This window comes from Oncorhynchus kisutch, linkage group LG27, assembly GCF_002021735.2.
Source record: "Oncorhynchus kisutch isolate 150728-3 linkage group LG27, Okis_V2, whole genome shotgun sequence".
Classification (NCBI taxonomy): Eukaryota; Metazoa; Chordata; class Actinopteri; order Salmoniformes; family Salmonidae; genus Oncorhynchus; species Oncorhynchus kisutch.
The window spans coordinates 29,314,544-29,334,007 of NC_034200.2; the positions used below are offsets into that span (position 1 = coordinate 29,314,544).

The 19,464-nt window shown below is 41.3% G+C and overlaps 1 protein-coding gene across 8 annotated transcripts; it reads left to right on the plus strand.

Moving 5' to 3' along the window:
* The first annotated feature begins 4,285 nt into the window (after positions 1-4,285).
* Positions 4,286-17,658, plus strand: LOC109871635 (TLC domain-containing protein 4-B). 8 transcript variants are annotated; one of them, XM_020462554.2, is made up of 8 exons: positions 9,364-9,862; positions 11,724-11,890; positions 12,138-12,227; positions 12,332-12,390; positions 12,494-12,588; positions 14,433-14,506; positions 15,421-15,597; positions 15,723-17,658. In XM_020462554.2, exons 2-7 carry the CDS (start codon positions 11,736-11,738, stop codon positions 15,581-15,583), a joined length of 636 nt encoding a protein of 211 aa, XP_020318143.1. In that variant the 5' UTR covers positions 9,364-9,862; positions 11,724-11,735; the 3' UTR covers positions 15,584-15,597; positions 15,723-17,658. The 8 variants fall into 8 exon arrangements, 7 of the variants coding, with proteins under 7 accessions (XP_031662574.1, XP_031662577.1, XP_020318143.1 ...); XM_031806718.1 differs by having other exon boundaries at positions 15,421-15,519; positions 15,645-17,658; XM_031806714.1 differs by lacking the exon at positions 9,364-9,862 and adding an exon at positions 4,286-4,556 and having other exon boundaries at positions 15,421-17,658.
* The last annotated feature ends 1,806 nt before the right edge of the window (positions 17,659-19,464 follow it).

Genomic DNA, 19,464 nt, shown 5'->3' on the forward strand with positions numbered 1-19,464 from the left:
TGCGCTCGCTTACTGTTAAATTGAGAATAGATCTATGGATAGCGCTGAATATAAGGGTGAAAGAAAGCCTTCGGACAAACAAAATGTTATTCACAATAACAGATTCAGAATTTATTTTGTCAAGTTTCCCCTGATTAGGCTATATTATACTTATACCTTTCGATAACGTTGCATATATATCACAATGTCATCAAAAATATAATTAAACGAGAATTACAAACAATCAAACGTATTTATGAAGATATATAATTTGATTATAGTAGGCTACAAGTCATGAAACATCTGCCTATTTTCCCCCAAAACATGGATTAGAATACTAAAGCAAAGCATGGGGGTGACAGTAATACTGCATCCTTCCACAATGCATTGGTAAATGAGAATAAGTAAGTTTCCATTTACAATGAGATCAGCTCTAAATATAGTAAAGAATACCCAAGTCTCTGTGTATACTATCTCTACATTTGCTGTCAGAATGCAAACAAATCCTTTCCTCCATTACTCCCTCCCTCTTTCCATGTGTTTCCTGTCCATTGAGCAGTGCTGTCAAGGGACACCAAACCTCCATAAACAGGAAGACTGTCCACAATAGAAACGTTCTGCTAGAACTGCTCATCCTGAAATAAACACAAACAGAGCTAGCCCCTGAAGAACTCCTCATGCTATTCCCACTATGAGCGCTAGCTAGGTCCTCTGAATAACCTAGGGTAGTCTAGGCCTAGTCTACTAGTCTGTTTATACTCACAAAATAGTTCTGGGTTAAATTTCTGAGGAAAAGTCATTTGAAAGGTTGAGGAAATATACAACACAATTTTTTGGAGGATGACAGTCACATACTAATACTGTACATTTGCCTCATAGAAAGATTCAAGTGTTTGTTATTATTAATGTTGTATTGAGTGTTGGGTACACACCGAAAAAGATTATATTGCTTGCTTCATACATTGCACCACTAAAGGTTATATATAAAACCCTTTCTACACTGAACCAAAATCGATTCCATATAGAACCCTTGGGTTCCATATAGAGTTCTATATAGAGCCAATTTAAGTACTATATAGAACCTTAAGCTCTGACATATACTGTATGAAGCAAGCATAGAACCCTTTTTGGTTCTATCCAGAACCGTTTTTTTCTAAGAGTGTACTGTATGTCAAACATTTTCATTCTGTATATGAAACATGCTGAAACATGAAACATAATCATGCATATGATTCCATTGTTTTGGTTGTAACTTAGGTGATGAAGAGAAAAAAAGTAAGGGAGAGAATTGATATTCGCCTAGGTACGTTACAGTTTCCACAAAAGAGACAAACAAACTGTGAATGGAAATTCAATTGCCTTTTTCCAGTCATTTATCCTGCGTGTTTGCACAAGCAGTACAACTGTAAAGACTCCACTGATCTTACTCAGCTCTTGTTCCTGTTTAACCTGTTGCATAATTATTACTGGGCATCATTTTTCGTTCACCAACAACTACTGCCAACGGCACACTTACTGCAGGTAATGTACTACTAAATGCTGAAGCAATAACTGTTAACCGTTGTGTTTTTCCTTAGGAAGGAAGTGAGACAGTTAAGACTTTCAGTTTAATGAAAAATGAAAGTGTTTTCCCAAATGACAAACATCCAGTGGTGACCTGTCATTTAGGGCTGCCCCACCTTTTTATTATTATGTTTTTTTTTTTAAATACAACCATTTTGGGGGTTGCCTGTTTTGCATGTTATTTTGACATTAATACATGTCACATATCAGTCTGCAAACAATGTAAAAAAAATACAAATAATCTTTCAGTTAATAAAGTTGCATACAAACCTGGTCTCTTTTTTGCTTTCTTGAGTAAGTAAGGCAGCTTCAAAATGCAGGTGTTTCAGCCTAGCTCAGTGCTCTCTGTTGTGGTGGGGCAGCCAGTGGAAAATATGGGCAGTAGGGGTTGGTATTGTTCTCTAGTTGCGCCGTGATTGGCTCAGCATTCTGTCATTCATGGGGACACTGCGTCACTGCAAAATCTAAGGGTAGAGCAAAAAAATTCAAGCCACTCGGGTGCTGCCACAGAGTTACATTAAAAGTGCCCATCCAAGTAAACTCAGGGTCATTGGCCACAGATAAAATGACGTCAAATCACGTTATATCTACAGTAGCTTTGATTGTACTGATCAACATCATACTTTCAAAATCTTAGCTAGCAAGCTAGCAGTCATCATCATGAATCAAGTCGACAATTATTTTTTAATCCTTGTCATATGAAAAGAAATAATGAAGAGAAATTATAGTTAAAACTTTTCGGTGCTCATCAGCCATTGGACATAAGCATTACACAAGTTGGAAATTGCAAATTCAACAATGAGTGGTTTGGAAGGAATCAGTGGCTAACTGCAAGCATTGCCAAGCAATCACAAGCCTCCTTTTCAGTGGAGTGGGTGTGTGGTCCCTAGTTTGGGTTTAAGGCATCTCTTTTGTAAACTTAAGAGGATACATTTTCAACATTGGCCATGCTGTCAATCCAGCTTGACTTCTGCTGCGCTCAAAACAACTGGAAACTTGAAACTGGGAAATCTGACTTCAGTGGGTTCAAGACAACTGGGAACTCTGAAAAAATTTGCTCTGACTGGGAAAATATGTTTTGAACCGTCATCCAACTCGAAATTGCATGCCGGGAACTCGGGCCATGTTCTAGAGCTCTGACCTGAAGATCACTGACATCATCATGATTCGATCTTGAAAGCACCATAAATCAGACAATGCCAGACTTTGATGACAAAATTTGCCCACGAAGGACCGTCGCGCCACCTTCCTGTTCAATTGAACACAGCATAACAAGGTGAGTCCAAAAATGTATTGTATGCTGCTGCATAAATTATTTAATATGCTAGGGAGATATGTATACTGTAGCTAAGAAAGTAATACTAAGTGTATGTTGTGTAGTAAGCTGTTAATAGCCTATGTGCCTCACCCTAATAATTTGGTCCCTTTTCCACTCTTAATTTCACCTACTGTTCTGATTTGGTGGTGCACATGTAGCCTATAGCCTGTTTTAGAGAAATGTCATCATCAAATATTGTAAGAGCTTTCATTGTCTGCTTATATGCACCCTTTATGTATCCTATGGTTCTGACTTGGTGTACAGGGAGAATATTGTAAGAACGGCCCATGTTCTGAATCCTGTCGCTGTACATTTCAAAAGTGCTGAACAAATAGTTATATTGACTACATCCGTCCTAGCTCGCTCATGAATGTCTTAATCGAAATTACGGGTTGCCTTTTATCCGCTCGTCATCCCCTTATGACATAGTTTGTACATCTCAATTGTCAGTAGAAACCACATTTGTTTAAGCAAGTGAGCCATATCAGCTTTGTTTTTTTAAGGCAGTAAATGAGGCTGAATTAACTGTTTCGCTGCCAGACAAGGCTCCGCTGATGGCCCGGTCTAGCAGTGGTAATGTTTTGGGACTGCTGTTGGGACTGCTGTTGGGACAGCTTTATGTAGGCCCTAACAGTTTGTGGGTACCGTTTGTCACCGTTATAGTGCAATTCATGTATTGTTTAGTGTTGTGTTGTGTAGTGGCTTTGCTGGCATGCATGTAAAAAAAATGTTGCCCCACCAAGATTTACATGCTAAAATCGCCACTGCAAACGTCTGTCGAAGACATTTCTCATGAAAACTGTCAGTGGGCTTATTTCAGCAGGGCAGAAACCCATATTGTAATGCCAAGACATTTACTGTGAGGTCCTGCCGGCAAATACATGGCATGGATCTTTATGGTTGAGTGTTAAAAATGGGGAGAAAGATATATGTTTTGCATGTGTGTGTATGTGTGTGTGTGCATATAGTGCTCAAACTCAAATCCAAACTGAGGAGAGCAGAGTACTGGCAACTAGCCATAGTCCGTCAAATACTACCCAATATAATAAAAAACAATTTCCCATCTTTCCCATGATGAGAATAGCTCCCATTGGCAAAGATAGTACTGACCATGTCTGGGCTTCTTAGGATTAAAGTACAGGTACTTTAAGTACTTATCTCATGATTTATTTCAAATGTCCTTGTATGGTCATCACATATCTGGGAATTCCATGTTTCCCTCTCCTATGCAGTGAGGCCCCCATCCCAACTCGGAATTCTCCCCAGCTGTGGTCATTGGGCCTACTGTCATTTATGATTTAGTAGAAACCAAACAAGAGATCCTCCCAGATTCAGGACTAGATGTATTCAAAAGCCATTTTGACACACTGAGCATCATAGAGTATATTTTAGTTATTCAGCAGATGCACTTATCCAGAGCAGTTAAGGTTGTGCCTTGATCAAGGGCACATCGACAGATTTTTCACCTAGTTGGCTTAGCGACTCAAACCAGTGACCAGAGTGGAGCGGCCCTATACGCTCCCTTCAATAGGTGCGTAGGGCTCCGCAAATTACGCAAGGGCCCCGCCTCCCCTTAGTGTTAAAGCGGGTGTCAATGTTTATAACTTCGATGAGAGGATGAAGCGGAACTATCCTTCTGGTCACGAAAAGAGAGAGAAGAAACACCATGAGATTGAATTGCGGGAACAGAAATCAGGTAAACTTGTGTTCTCTCCTATCCAAGTTTGATTTCAGCAAATAACAGTAACGTTAAATTGATCTGCTGGCTTGCGGGTGCATCTCTCTCTAGTCTGTCTGTTTTGCTAACCTAGTTTGGCAGTGCATCTCTTGGTCTTTCTGTGTCTTGCTTGCTTGCCAGCCACTTCCAGGGCTGTGTTCTATGACTTTGTGCCTGACAAAAGTGAGAGTGAAATACAACTATTTATTACGTTTGATAAACGCCAACGGTGTTTATAAACTGCAGCTCGGAAAGGTAATCGCGTTGTGCGTGAACATGCATTTATATGCGCGTGCACGAAATTAAACTCGCGCTTTCCAGCAGCAATCTCTGGGGACCAGTCCAGACAATATATGGGCGTGATTGCACTCCTCATAGGCGCACATAATTTTAAAACAAGACAATGATTATCTAGTCTCTCAGTCAAGGTTTAGTTACAACTCTGGACTAATGCAAGACGAAAATGTTATATTTTGTATTTCAAAATGTATAAAAGGAAATCTGGGGGAGACAGTTTGAATGGGTCTGATGCAGCTGGTAAAATGTATAATATTGTTATCTATAATTTACAGGTGCTATGCTTAAGTCAGTAGAGTAGATGCAGGATCATCAGCCAGTACAAGTACAGACTCAGCTGATCCACATCCAACCTCAGCCAGTACTAACACAGACCCGGTACTGGCAGCTTCAGCAAGTACTAACACAGACCCAGTACAGGCAGCCTCAGCCAGTACTAACACAGACCCGGTACTGGCAGCTTCAGCAAGTACTAACACAGACCCGGTACTGGCAGCTTCAGCAAGTACTAACACAGACCCAGTACAGGCAGCCTCAGCCAGTACTAACACAGATCCAGTACAGCCGTCTTCAGCCAGTACTAACACAGACCCAGTACAGGCAGCCTCAGCCAGTACTAACACAGACCCAGGTGAAGTACAGGCAGCTTCAAACAGTACTAGCACAAATAGAGGTGTCCAGCCAGCATCAGATACAAGCAGCTCAGACCCTAATAGAACAGTTTCTGCTCCACCAAATGACCCAGATTGGCCCCCAGTCTTAACAGACTGTATGAGGACTGAGTTAGTGCACAGAGGTCCATTCAAACCAGGACTGGGTTTTTCTTACCCTAAAGACAATTCTAGAAAAGGTTTCCATTCAGGCTAATTACAGAGACAGCTGCCAAACGGGGAAAAGATTACCAGGACCTGGCTTTCATATTCAATCAAAAACAACGCTGTGTATCGTTTTCGCTCTTTTCTACAAAAGAACACAAAATAATAAAGGAAGGTGTGAATGACTGGTCAAATATCAACAGCATTCTGAAACACTGTGAGGATAGTCCTGAACACACAAACGATGTGATTAAGTGGAGAGAACTTGATCTGTGCCTAAGTCGGGGACATACTCTTTACCAGATTCAAATGACAATTTTGGAGGCTGAAAGAAAGAGATGGTGGGATGTCCTTACACGTTTAATAAGTATCACCCAGTCTCTGGCTGACAGAAACATAGCATTAAGGGGTTCATCAGATAAACTCTTCCAACCAGGTAATGGAAACTTCCTAAAAGAGGTTGAATTAGTCGCAAAATTTGACCCCGTTACGGAAAATCATCTCAGCAAAATGAAAGATAGAGAGACACATGCTCATTGCCTTGGTAAGTGCGCACAGAATGAGCTGATACAGAATGTGAGCAATAGTGACTCAAGGAAGAGACTCAACGTACTCCTCCATTATCTTGGACTGTACACCTGACATGAGTCCCCAGGAGCAAATGTCCATTATTCTGAGAAGCGTGGCTTGAAAGGGAAAGTCAGAGATCAAGAAGCCCTTCCTCTGCTTTGTGAATGTGGAGGTTACAACAGGCTTGAATCTGTCATCTTAGATAAGCTGAACGAGCTGAAGATTCCATTTGAAGATTGCAGAGGGCAAGTTTATGATAATGGGGCCAACATGAAGGGCACGCACCAAGGAGTAATGTCCCAGAGTCATGTTTGTCCCATGTGGAGCAGATACTCTAAATCTTGTCATTGCAGATGCTGCCAAACTTCAAAAGATGCAGTTGGGTTTTTTGGACATGTGCAAAAGCTCTTCACCTTCTTTTCAGCTGGCACACAAAGATGGAGTGTTTTGACGAAACACGGGAACATAACTATGAAGTCATGGAGTGACACTGGGAGAGTAGGCTCCAAAGTGTTCATGCAATCAGGTATCAGGTTTCTGAGGTTCGGGAGGCATTACTGGAAGCCAGACAGACGATCAACGATCCTGTGGCCAAAGTGGAGGCACAAGCACTTGCAAGCACTTGCAGAGGAAGTTGGGTCCTACCGCTTCTTGATTTGTCGTATGGTGTGAGATACTGACAGTGACAAACAAGGTGAACAAGCTCCTCCAATCCGCCTCAATGCAGTTTGATATCGTAGTGAATTTAATCTCAAATGCAAAGGCCTCCCTCACTACATACCGGGAAACTGGATTCTCTGAGGCCCAAACAACAGCCAAAAGCTGGAGACTTTATATCTCCCTATCTAACTTTAACCATCAGCTGTCAGAGCAGCTTACCGATCACTGTACCTGTATACAGCCAATCTGTAAATAGCACACCCAACTACCTCATCCCCATATTGTTATTTATCTTCTTGCTCTTTTGCACCGCAGTATCTCTACTTGCGCATCATCATCTGCACATCTATCACTAAAGTGTTAATGCTAAATTGTAATTATTTTGCCTCTGTGGCCTATTTATTGCCTTACCTCCATACTCTTCTACATTTGCACACTGTACATAGATTTTTTTTCTATTGTGTTATTGACTGTACGTTTGTTTATGTGTAACTCTGTGTCTTTGTCGCTTTGCTTTATCTTGGCCAAGTTTGCAGTTGTAAATGAGAACTTGTTCTCAACTGGCCTACCTGGTTAAATAAAGGTGAAATAAAACAATATAATAAAAAAGGAAGAGGGTTAGGGTTAGGCTTAGCTACAATGCTACAGTTGTCAACAACTGGTGTCCCCGACGCGACCACTAGATGGCGCTGTATGCCTATTCCATCTAACCACAACGGTAAGAAACGTAAACAAACCATCTGTGGCGAAACCTGATATATTTTTATTTTTTTTCTCCAGTAAGTGGTCTTTTGACCAATCACATCAGATCGTTTTACAACAGCTCTTTTTCAGAGCTGATCTGATTGGTCAAAAGAACAATTAGTGAAAAAAAGATCTGGTTTTGGCTGCCTGTCTAAACGCAGCAATATGGGCCCAGAACTTGATAGAGCATCTGACCAATTACACAATACTTTCCTTCTGTGTTAACCGAGATTACCTCATTGGTCAAGGAAATAATGCAGAAAGTAGCCTATTAATCATACATGATGTGACACAGAAAGGGAATCCTACCATCTAGTGGTGATTCATAAACAGCTGTACAGGAGAACCACTGAATCGATGTTGGTCATAATGGGGGCACTAGAGTTCACACAACACTGTCTCCTTATATGGCTGGTTCAATGACATACTATGGGTGAATGACAGTAGGCTTGTTCGACATAGCAGGCGACAGTGCAGGCGACTGACTGATCTTCAAATAACCCTGCATCACATATAACTACTCATTATTATTTGTAGATCACCCATGATACATTACGGGTTTGATGCTCTCGAACACCGCCATACAGTGATAGCACGACACTCCTCCCTGCTCTATTGCCACGTTCATGACAACTCGGAAATGCAACTCAAAGCAAGGACTGACACAATTTATTTTTGGGGGGGGTAATTCAGTTGAAGATGCCGTAAACTCGGGACCTCTGAGTTTAAATGCACGTTATTGGCATAGAGCTTCCTATTGGTTGATTCTGACCCTTCCCAAGTGGGGAAATCTGGGAAAATGTTCTACAACGCGTAAGCAAGTCGGAAGGTCTGAGTTTCCGACATGACCTGAACGCACCACAAAGATGAGCCCAGAGTTTCCCACTTGGAAAGTATCAGAGGCAACAAATAGGAAGCTCTACGCAAATGTTTAACTTGGAGGTCCCGAGTTTCCGAGGTGCCTTGAAAGCACAATAAATCCTGGCCCTTGTTCAGTTGCCAAACATTGCAGATAGATATATTCCACAAAAAGAGCCAAAGTGATTAATATTCTACATGTCAGAGAGGCAAGTTTATTCTACATAGCCTATTTCTATCTGAACGTTCCAAAACGTTGCGTCCCGCTGAATGCTACCCAGCTACAGCAATCTTGTTTCGTCACATCATACCATCTATACACACACGCACGGACGGACACACAGATGGAGAGAGGGGGGGGGGGGGGGGGGGGGGGGTGGAAGGAGGAGAGAGATATGACGTTAAAAGACAGGAAGGGACTATAAAAAAAACATCAGGTTACAATTATCAAACATCGGATGAATTAATCCCCCATAGCTGATTTGGTGCTTCTACACCTGCATTGCTTGCTGTTTGGGGTTTTAGGCTGGGTTTCAGTACAGCACTTTGAAATATCAGCTGATGTACGAAGGGCTATATAAATACATTTGATTTGATTTGATTTGAAAACAGGCATTTCGGGGAAACAAAGCCACAAATGAATAGTCATTACAAATATAGCTTGCATTTTAGGTACCATATTATTTTAAAATATGGAAAGGCAGCTTTATGATTAGGCAATTTAAAATCCATTCCGTTCGCATAATTGGCTATGTGAAAACAATGTAAGTTATCAGCTTCACTATTGTAAGCAAACTAGTTTTGTTTACATTTCCTCCTGCATGTAGATATGCGGATATCCTTATAGTAATTTTGCCTAAATCTGTCGTGCAACCAGTTTTACGCTTTTTCACAAATTCAGGTAGATTCCTCCACGTTTCGTTCCGTTTGCTTGCGTTTAAGAAACAATCTGAGTTTCGATGTGGAGTCATTTTGGGTAAATATGTCGGCCAACCAGTTTTACGCGTATTTTTCCAATTCAATTTCTCAGCCAAGATGTAGCAAAGCTTGTAATATATGTCCTTAAAACGACCAACGCCTCTTGCACACAGGCTGGGTTTCGACATCACGGGGGGATATTTATATCTCGGGATACGCTGCTCCCCTTGAAATGCACTTGTCGTTATTGCACTTGGCGCTTCGGTATCGCACGATGACGTCAAGGTTAGTATAGGGCGTCATTGCCTGTGCAATGGTGTGCTATATCGACTGAGCAGGCGTCAGTCGCCAATTACTCCAACATTTTGTATCTGTACGCGGTGGAATATATAATTTCTTATAAACTAGTGCGGGGACTTGAGTGTAAGTACAGAATGCTTCTGTCAGTAATGTACAATTTGCTTGCCTTGTATCACAATTGTCTGCCTGTCTATTGACCTATCACACTTAATGGTGTTACTCTCTTATGCTGCCAATACAGTATCTACCATCATAACCTACTACTACAGTATACTGTAGTCAATGTTTCTGTAGAGATCTTGTTTTATTGTACAGTAGTTATTCACGTTATAGTTAGAAAAAGTAGGTTGTGTCTACTTAAAGCAGATCAGCTGTTCAGATGTCCTGTCTGGCAACAATGTAGGGTATTCTACAATATGCTATAGTTTCTCACGGTTATTGGCGGTTATCTCACGGTTATTGGCTATCAGACAGGGTCACTTGTGATCAACAACTACCTGACCAGATACTTGATGAAAGCATGGAGGTCCCCACCGGGTTGACGTTTGGGCTGTGGGGACATGTATGGGGATCAACTTATGCCACTGTATTTAGTTACAAACCGTCAGCGATTTTGACACAGAGCCAGGCAAGGGTTGTCATTAGTTACCACAGCCACAAAGTCAAAATGGTTTCTATCGTGAAAAAAACATAAAAACAAACAAACACATTTGCTTTTTGGTCTTCATTTGAGGTTAGGGTTAGGCATACGGTTAACAGTGGGGTTAGGGTTAGGTATAAAATCAGATTTGAAGAAGAGACATTGTAGAAATAGGCGAGGTTTAGCCAGATTTACGACTTTATGACTGTGGTAGCTAGTGGCGACGCAAACGTGATCTTAAGAGTTGAGTATACTTTCCAGAAGTAGCCTATGAATGGTTGGTCCACACTTGTTTGCTGAAGGTGAGGTTCGTTTTATTCAACCGTTTCGTTTCATTCAACCGTTTTCTCAAGGGCACGAGGAGGAATGCTTCACAATTTCGAAGAAACAACACAGTATTTCGAAACGGACATGTTATTCTTAGTAGGGCAGGGGTCAGTTTATTTTTGGCAGCAGAATGTATGAGAGTTGTTCTATAAAGAAGAACTAGAAATACTGCAACATTTCAAGTAACAGTGAAGAATGCATTTTGCCATACAGTTTCGCTTCCCTCCAAAATGCCTTGCAAAATAAATCCTTGCATGAAATATGGTCGCTCCAGTTTTAAGTAATGTCACGTGAACAGAATGTCAGTCTGGCCCTTACAAAAAATATTTCCGTTTTGAAACTGCAGTAAACGTGCAGTAACTGCAGTCAACTGTGGTATTTTGGACACAGTCATTGCAGAATAACTGCAGTGTACAGCAGGGGGACCACTACAACAAAGGCAGGAACTGGTGACCACATAAATTAGTGTGACTGGTCTATTTGTAGGGGGGGGGGGGGCATTAGTAGATTGGTATATGAGCTGACCCATGACCTCAATGTGATAATGCAACTAAATCAACAAATCTTCCAAACTGTTGCAAGGCAGCCGGTGGTAAATACATGGGTCCTGGCCTGAGATAAGATAATACAGAAGCAGGTGTTGACATATTTGGGTATACAGTATAGTAAAAAAGACACCATAAATGCTTTAACAGCTCTGTTCTAAACATGCCAATAACCAAGTCAAATACAAAGTTCAGGTTACGGTCTGTTGCTGCGGGCTCTAGAAGTTAACTACTTTATAGCCAAAACGGTGCCAATCACACACTGGTATTGTAGATTTCAAGTCAGGATTTCTCCCTTTTTGCTCACTGCTCACAGGCCTACAGGTACAGGAGCAGCATATCAGTCGAACTCCTATTGACATGATTCAGTGCATGATGTAGGCAAAAGTCTGACTTACTCTACTATACGGGTGTATATTTCACATTCCTATTTGCTTCTCTACTATGAACTGTGTGTTTTTCTCTCTCTCAGTAACGAGTGGTAATGGCGAGCTTCTCTCCGCTGGTCCTGTCCATCGCTGCCACCAGCTTTGTGACGTTCCAGTGTCTGTTCCATTTTGTCAGTCCCTGTATCTCTGCTCGGTTCTGTCCTGGGTACCGCCGCCTCAGCCCTAAACACAACGTAGAGTGGAACTCCAGGTACATCATCAGGAGACGGAGAAGTGATATTTTGGTGTTATTCAATCATGTAATTCAAAGCTCCTATCAGAACATATTGGATTATCATTTTCCCAGTCAAAGTACATTTCTGAGCATAGACCCTTTCAAATATCCTTGTTTAGCATTTTTCCATGGCATGGAATCCCACAGCTGCCACCAAATGTCAACTTTAAGTTAGTATGCTTTTATGAGTATGTGTGTCTGTTTTTTTGTGATATTTTTCTAGAACTGTGTCTACATTTCACGCCTTGATAGTGGGCCTTTTTTGTCTCTACATATTACTATTTGATGATGCCGTCAATGAAGACCCAGTCTGGTAAGATTCTCCCTGACTGCAAAGTGTGCAATTCTTGATATAATCTTATATTTGGAACATTTATCTATATTTTAAACATGTGCTTTGTGCTTTCTTACCAATAGGGGAGATCCGTCACTGGTGAAAATAAATGTGGCCATAACCTGTGGCTACCTCCTATCAGGTGGGTCTCCACTTCAAACATGTCTAACCCTTGTATTACTTTGCATATTTCCATGGATTATGTTGACCCATACAGTGAGCTATCTCCCTTGTCTGTCTTGCAGATATGCTGCTCATATGTTACTATTGGCGGGCGATAGGGGACAAGTTTTTTGTAATCCACCACCTGGCAGCACTGTATGCTTACTACTATGTACTGGTGAGTTCCTTACTGACCCAGAGTAGAATGTGCAGGCAAGATGGGGAAGGGACAAGGGCCAAGGGTGAACAGCCATGTAGTTTGATGGGATTGGTTAGAATAGATAACAAAGTGCTTGTCAGGGATGAAATAGTTTGGTTCCACTTTACAGTATCCCTAATATGTGTAGACCTATAAATACACTGCTATAAGTGTTATTACTTAGTTGTTTTACTGTACTTACTAGGGTTATTACGCAGTAATAGAACACTGTAAACCAGGGGTAGGCAAGTAGATTCAGCCGCGGGCCTATTTTTGTCGGAGCGAATGGTTGACAAAATTTGTACACAGCAAATTGACCACAACTAAGCCCAAAAAGAGATTGTATTTAAGAAATAACAATAATTTCATACCTTGATTACATTGAGACGCGATTACACATCTCTTTTTTATTTATGGGAATACTTGAACAGATTTCCTAAAATAACACATTTTTAACTGAACTCCTGGTGATTTTACAGTCTTTTTGAGCAAAAATGACCCCTCCCCCCCAGGTTTAGGCCTGTTTCCAACCCCTGCTGTTGCCGACCCCTGCTGTACACTAAAGCGTTACCCTCCCTTCTTCGGGAAGGTACAGTGTAAGCAAGTGCATATATTGTTCGAAAGTAGTTAGAGTTGTAAAACAGTTTTGATATATGGCTTGCAGTTGACGCACCACCAAAAGCTAGACAACCATGTGATGTATTTGTTCACTCTTGGTCCTGTCCTGTGAATCTATTCTGGGCCGTCAGGCTCAGTAGCTGCTAAGACTAACGATGACAATGATCAGGATGGGGACCATTTTTTGCATGGAATACGATGATGAGTTGTTGTGCCCGTTTCAAAGCCACAGATTCAGACCAGTCCCGGACTAGAATACATGCTCAATGGAGAATATCCATTGAATATAATTTTTTTTGGTCCCAGACTAGGATTAATCTGTGTCCAGGAAACCAGACTGTAGAGTTTCTGTGCATAATGTATTCTCTTACTTCTCTCAGTCTGTGATGGTGATTGGTGCATACTGCCTTTTGGTTGTTTTGACCTTTTGACCCTAGACCCTATACATCACTACAAAGACAGGGTCTTCCTCTTATTTCATTTTTAAAAAATCACCACTGACTTTTCTCAGTAAAATGTACTGGATAATTTCCAGTCCCTTTTCTGGGTAATGTTAGACTGGATTGTAGAGTAAATGTTTAGAAATATATATTTAGATAATAACTTAATAACAGCATCCACATAGTTAGTCCATATCTTTTTTATTTTCTCTAGAATGTTTAAAAAAAATATTCTTCAATGTTGGGATGGGGGCTTTTAATGGTGCCAGTTATCACTAGTTGCACATTTCTTCTGTTTAGGTATTTATGTCCATGTCTTTCCTCCACTTACATGTGTGATCAATGAACACAGTCTTGTGTCTCTAACCTGCTAACAATACAGAACATGCAAAAAATGTCTGAAACAAAGAACAGGCCTGTGTCAAATGGCTATAGAAGGGGTCCCTTCCTATCTTGTCTGTAGTGGATTCTGTTGTGGTACATAGAGCACATGTTGCCTAGTAACAGTATGGATTTACCAGTACATAGCGGTACGAGCATGCACTGCTGGATTGTCACCACCAATTTTTGAACACATTTTGAACATTTCTATGTGACCCAAGTTTATTAACCGTGTCATAACCCCAGTAAGTACACCTAGATGTTTTATTTTTTTGGGATCGTACGGTAGGTTTACGATCATGATGTATCACGAATTCACATATTTTTGAAAGTACTTCTCTTGCCATTATTTTCTTTGCACTTTGTTCTGTCTCTCTCTTTTAGAGCATAGGAATGTTGCCTTATTTTGCTAACTTCCGTCTGGTCGCAGAGCTTTCCACTCCTTGTGTGAACCAGCGGTAGGTAACCTCTGTGCCAAATAGACTCACGCACACACAAACAGAAGGTTTACTGGGAAGTAGAGGGAACCTCATTAAATACCCATTTATTTGTCCTTACAGTATTTGCCAAGTGGCTTTTGTCATTGGTAGTAGTGCATTCAACCGTTTCAGAAACACTATTGACTGTTAATGTTTAACTACTTATAGTGAGTCAGACCTGTTACACCCAGCTGAAAGCTCCTACAGTATCTGACATACATCATTAGAGACATGTTTCATACTTAATAATACATTTTCAGTCACATACATTTCCAATTGTATACTATTATCCTGATTTAATCCAACAAAGACAAAATCCAGATTCAATGTTAAACATTTACATTTATATTTGAATCATTTAGCTTACACTCTTATCCAGAGTGAATTACAGTTAGTGCATTCATTTTAATATAGCTGGGTGGGACAACCACATATCACAGTCAAAGTAAGTATATTTTTCCTCATAGTAGCTATCAGCAAAGTCAGTGATTAGTAGAAAGAGAGTCAAGTGTGAGTGTTAGTTTAACAGGTAGGATTTCAGACGTTTTCAGAAGATGGGCAGGGACTCTGCTGACCTAGCGTCGGGGAAGCTTGTTCCACCATTGGGGTGCCAGGAAAGAGTCCTCCCGTAGGGTTGGGAGAGCCAAGAGGCCAGAGGTGGCAGAACGGATTGCTCGGGTTAGGGTGTAGGGTTTGAGCATATGCTTGAAGGTAGGGATGGGCAGTTCCCTAAGGAATTGTACTTAAAACCTTTAAGTTCTTGGTATACTGTAGATATGTCTTAAGAGCCACCTTTCTGGAACAATGCCAGTTGATATCCATGACTCCATTACAATTGAGTCCAACAACTGCTATCTCACTCTGTAACTATACTAACTGTATCTATCTTTCAGCTGGTTCTTTGAAGTGCTTGGTTACCCAAAGAAATCATTACCAAATATGGTCAACGGAATTGCCATGACGCTATTGCCAGGAAAGAGTCCTCCCGTAGGGTTGGGAGAGCCAAGAGGCCAGAGGTGGCAGAACGGATTGCTCGGGTTAGGGTGTAGGGTTTGAGCATATGCTTGAAGGTAGGGATTGCCATGACGCTATTGCCAGGAAAGAGTCCTCCCGTAGGGTTGGGAGAGCCAAGAGGCCAGAGGTGGCAGAACGGATTGCTCGGGTTAGGGTGTAGGGTTTGAGCATATGCTTGAAGGTAGGGATGGGCAGTTCCCTAAGGAATTGTACTTAAAACCTTTAAGTTCTTGGTATACTGTAGATATGTCTTAAGAGCCACCTTTCTGGAACAATGCCAGTTGATATCCATGACTCCATTACAATTGAGTCCAACAACTGCTATCTCACTCTGTAACTATACTAACTGTATCTATCTTTCAGCTGGTTCTTTGAAGTGCTTGGTTACCCAAAGAAATCATTACCAAATATGGTCAACGGAATTGCCATGACGCTATCCTTCTTCCTGGTGAGGATAGCCGTCATGCCGATGTATTACAGCCGGATGTACGCCGTGTACGGGACAGAACCTTTCTACCGGGTGACTTTTGGTGGCCGTTGTGCATGGATGGGCCCCAGTTTCTGTCTAGACATTATGAACGTCATGTGGATGCATAAAATGGCCCGCGGCTGCATTAGTGTCCTGCGCTCTCCCGGAAAGGTAAAAGTGGAAAAGCTACAGAATGGGAAAGTGCACTGAGAGGTTGCACAAGGCTATGGTGGAGTTATTTTTATTGTATGTCTGGTTCAAATGGTTCATGGACATTTTTGGATCAAATGGTTCATGGACTGGAAATGTCTTGAGACTCCCTAGGATCCCATGACCAGCCCTAGGTAAATTGTGTACCACTATATTTATTTGCCCAGAACACTGCCAATTGAACAAGCTCTACAGTCCTCCAAAATGATGGGAGGGGACATGGTAAAGGCCATTGGATTGCATCTCCTCTTGGTCCTTACAGATGGAGGAAGTGGATGGAAACAAACAGACAATACTCTAAAGCACAGGTCCTCTTTTCTGTAGGACCCTTTGATTGTAAATTGTATGTATGTCCACCCAAAGGTGTCTTGTGTGTATTGCCACAATTACATGAACTGACATGGAAGATAATGTTAAAGGAACTCACATAGTTTTGTAATGTTTATGAAGCCATATAGATGGCTCTTGTACAAATATCATGAGATATTGTACAAAAATAAAATCCTTACTTGAAATCTGTGTTTTCACCAGCATTAGGATGTAAAAGCAGTATATTGTCAGGCTACTGAAGTCTATGCTCAGGAGCCTGCTCATGCAGTAGGCCTAGGAAATATTAGTCATGCACATAAAGTATCAGGGTAGATTTAGACAAACCATGTATTGTAATTTTATCTCTAGAAGTGACCTTACTGAGTGTGATTCATGATAACAGCAATAAAAGTGCACTTATGTCTAACCGACACACGCACACTATAACTTCACACAAGCATCTCCACACAGTTCACAAATTACAAATCAAACTTCAGAAGTCAAGCTTCATAATGTAATGTGAAAAATTTAATTAAAGGGATACTGCAAGATTCTGGCATTTAATCCCTTTTTCTGGTTACCCAGAGTCTGATGAACTTGTATGTCTGCATGCAGTATGAAGTTAGAATAGCAATGCTACTGTACCTTTAGACTTCCAGTCTTTGTGTTATCGCTAGTTAACGTTGGCTAGCTAAACTACCTCTATTTTCATCATGCTGTGTGCAGAGACATAAAAATGGTATCCGCAAGTTCATCTTCTCCGGGTAAGCAGAACATGGCCTTAAATGCAAGAATCTCGCATTATGCCTTTCAGGTTTCCCTGTTGGATCTCTGGGTGAGAATATGCAAGCTATTGTGACATTTACAGCTATGTTAGTTATAATATTTCATTTAAAAATATATATTTTAATAATGAACTCCTAGTTAGTTGAAGTGAATGATTTATTAACTTTATTTTCATACTTGCTTTGATTGTCTTCAGACAGTTGTCAGCAGACAACACGACGACACTTGTCTGCTGCTGCTCTCTTGTGGAGACAATGCGGGACTGCAAACATCCCCTCAAAAGGAGGATACAGTGGTCAATGAGTTTTGAGGAATATTAATAAAAAAATGATTGATGTTAAAACCTTGGTTTGGCATCATTTGGTCATCACATTGTTTTCTAAAAGTCCCATACCTCTGGCTACTTTGGCACCATTATTACCTCTGGCTCTTAAAGTATAGATAAAAATGTACAACTATGGATGTAAAAACGTACAATTATGCTTGTTTTTTATTTTATTTTATTTCACCTTTATTTAACCAGGATGAGAACAAGTTCTCATTTACAACTGCGACCTGGCCAAGATAAAGCATAGCAGTGCGACACAAACAACAACACAAAGTTACACATGGAATAAACAAACAGAGTTAATAACTCAATAGAGAAGTCTATATACAGTGTGTGAAAATGAAGTAAGATTAGGGAGGTAAGGCAATAAATAGTCCGTAGTGGCGAAATAATTACAATTGAGCAAATAAACACGAGTGATAGATGTGCAGAAGATGAATGTGGAAGTAGAGATACTGGGGTGCAAAGGAGAAAATAATTTAAAGAATGACAATATGGGGATGAGGTAGTTGGATGGGCTATTTACAGATGGGCTATGTACAGGTGCAATGATCTGTAAGCTGCTCTGATAGCTGATGCTTAAAGTTAGTAAGAGAGATATGAGTCTCCAGCGTCAGTGATTTTTGCAATTCGTTCCAGTCATTGGCAGCAGAGAACTGGAAGGAAAGACGGCCAAAGGAGGAATTGGCTTTGGGGGTGATGTTTGGCAGCATGAGTGAAGGATGCTTTGTTGAGAAATAGGAAGCCGGTTCTTGATTTCATTTTGGATTGGAGATGCTTAATATGAGTCTGGAAGGAGAGTTTACAGTCTAACCAGACACCAAGGTATTTGTAGTTGTCCACATATTCTAAGTCAGAACAGTCCAGAGTAGTGATGTTAGGTGGGCGGGCAGGTGTGGGCAGCGATCGGTTGAAAAGCATGCATTTAGTTTTATTTGCATTTAAGAGCAGTTGGAGACCACGGAAGGAGAGTGGTACGACATTGAAGCTCGTCTGGAGGTTAGTTAACACAGTGTCCAAAGAAAGGCCAGAAGTATACAGAATGGTGTCGTCTGCGTAGAGGTGGATCAGAGAATCGCCAGCCGCAAGAGCGACATCATTGATTTATACAGAGAAAAGAGTCGGCCCGAAAATTGAACCCTGTGGCACCCCCATAGAGACTGCCAGAGGTCTGGACAACAGGCCCTCCGATTTGACACACTGAACTCTGTCTGAGAAGTTGTTGGTGAACCAGGCGAGGCAGTCATTTGAGAAACCAAGGCTGTTGAGTCTGACGTTAAGAATGCGGTGGTTGACAGTCGAAAGCCTTGGCCAGGTCGATGAATACGGCTGCACATTATTGTCTTTTGTCGATGGCGGTTATGATATCATTTAGGATCTTGAGCGTGGCTGAGGTGCACCCATGACCAGCTCGGACACCAGACTGCATAGCAGAGAAGGTACGTGGGATTCGAAATGGTCGGTGATCTGTTTGTTAACTTGGCTTTCGAATACCTTAGAAAGGCAGGGTAGGATAGATATAGGTCTGTAGCAGTTTGGGTCTAGAGTGTCTCCCCCTTTGAAGAGGGGAATGATCGCGGCAGCTTTCCAATCTTTGGGGATCTCAGACGATACGAAAGAGAGGTTGAACAGGCTAGTAATATGGGTTGCAACAATTGCAATGGATAATTTTAGAAAGAGATTGTCTAGCCCAGCTAATTTGTAGGTGTCCTGATTTTGCAGCTCTTTCAGAACATCAGCTATCTGGATTTGGGTGATGGAGAAATGGGGGAGGTTCGGGTAAGTTGCTGTGGGGGGTGCAGAGCTGCTGTCCGGGATAGG

What these genes read in the sequence shown, in the direction of transcription:
- LOC109871635 (XM_031806714.1), top strand. Translation starts at nt 11,736, where the DNA reads ATGGCGAGCTTCTCTCCGCTGGTCCTGTCCATCGCTGCCACCAGCTTT. An exon ending in AACGTAGAGTGGAACTCCAG is followed by an intron (nt 11,891 to 12,137) that starts GTACATCATCAG and finishes ATATTTTTCTAG; the next exon opens with AACTGTGTCTACATTTCACG. An exon ending in GTCAATGAAGACCCAGTCTG is followed by an intron (nt 12,228 to 12,331) that starts GTAAGATTCTCC and finishes TCTTACCAATAG; the next exon opens with GGGAGATCCGTCACTGGTGA.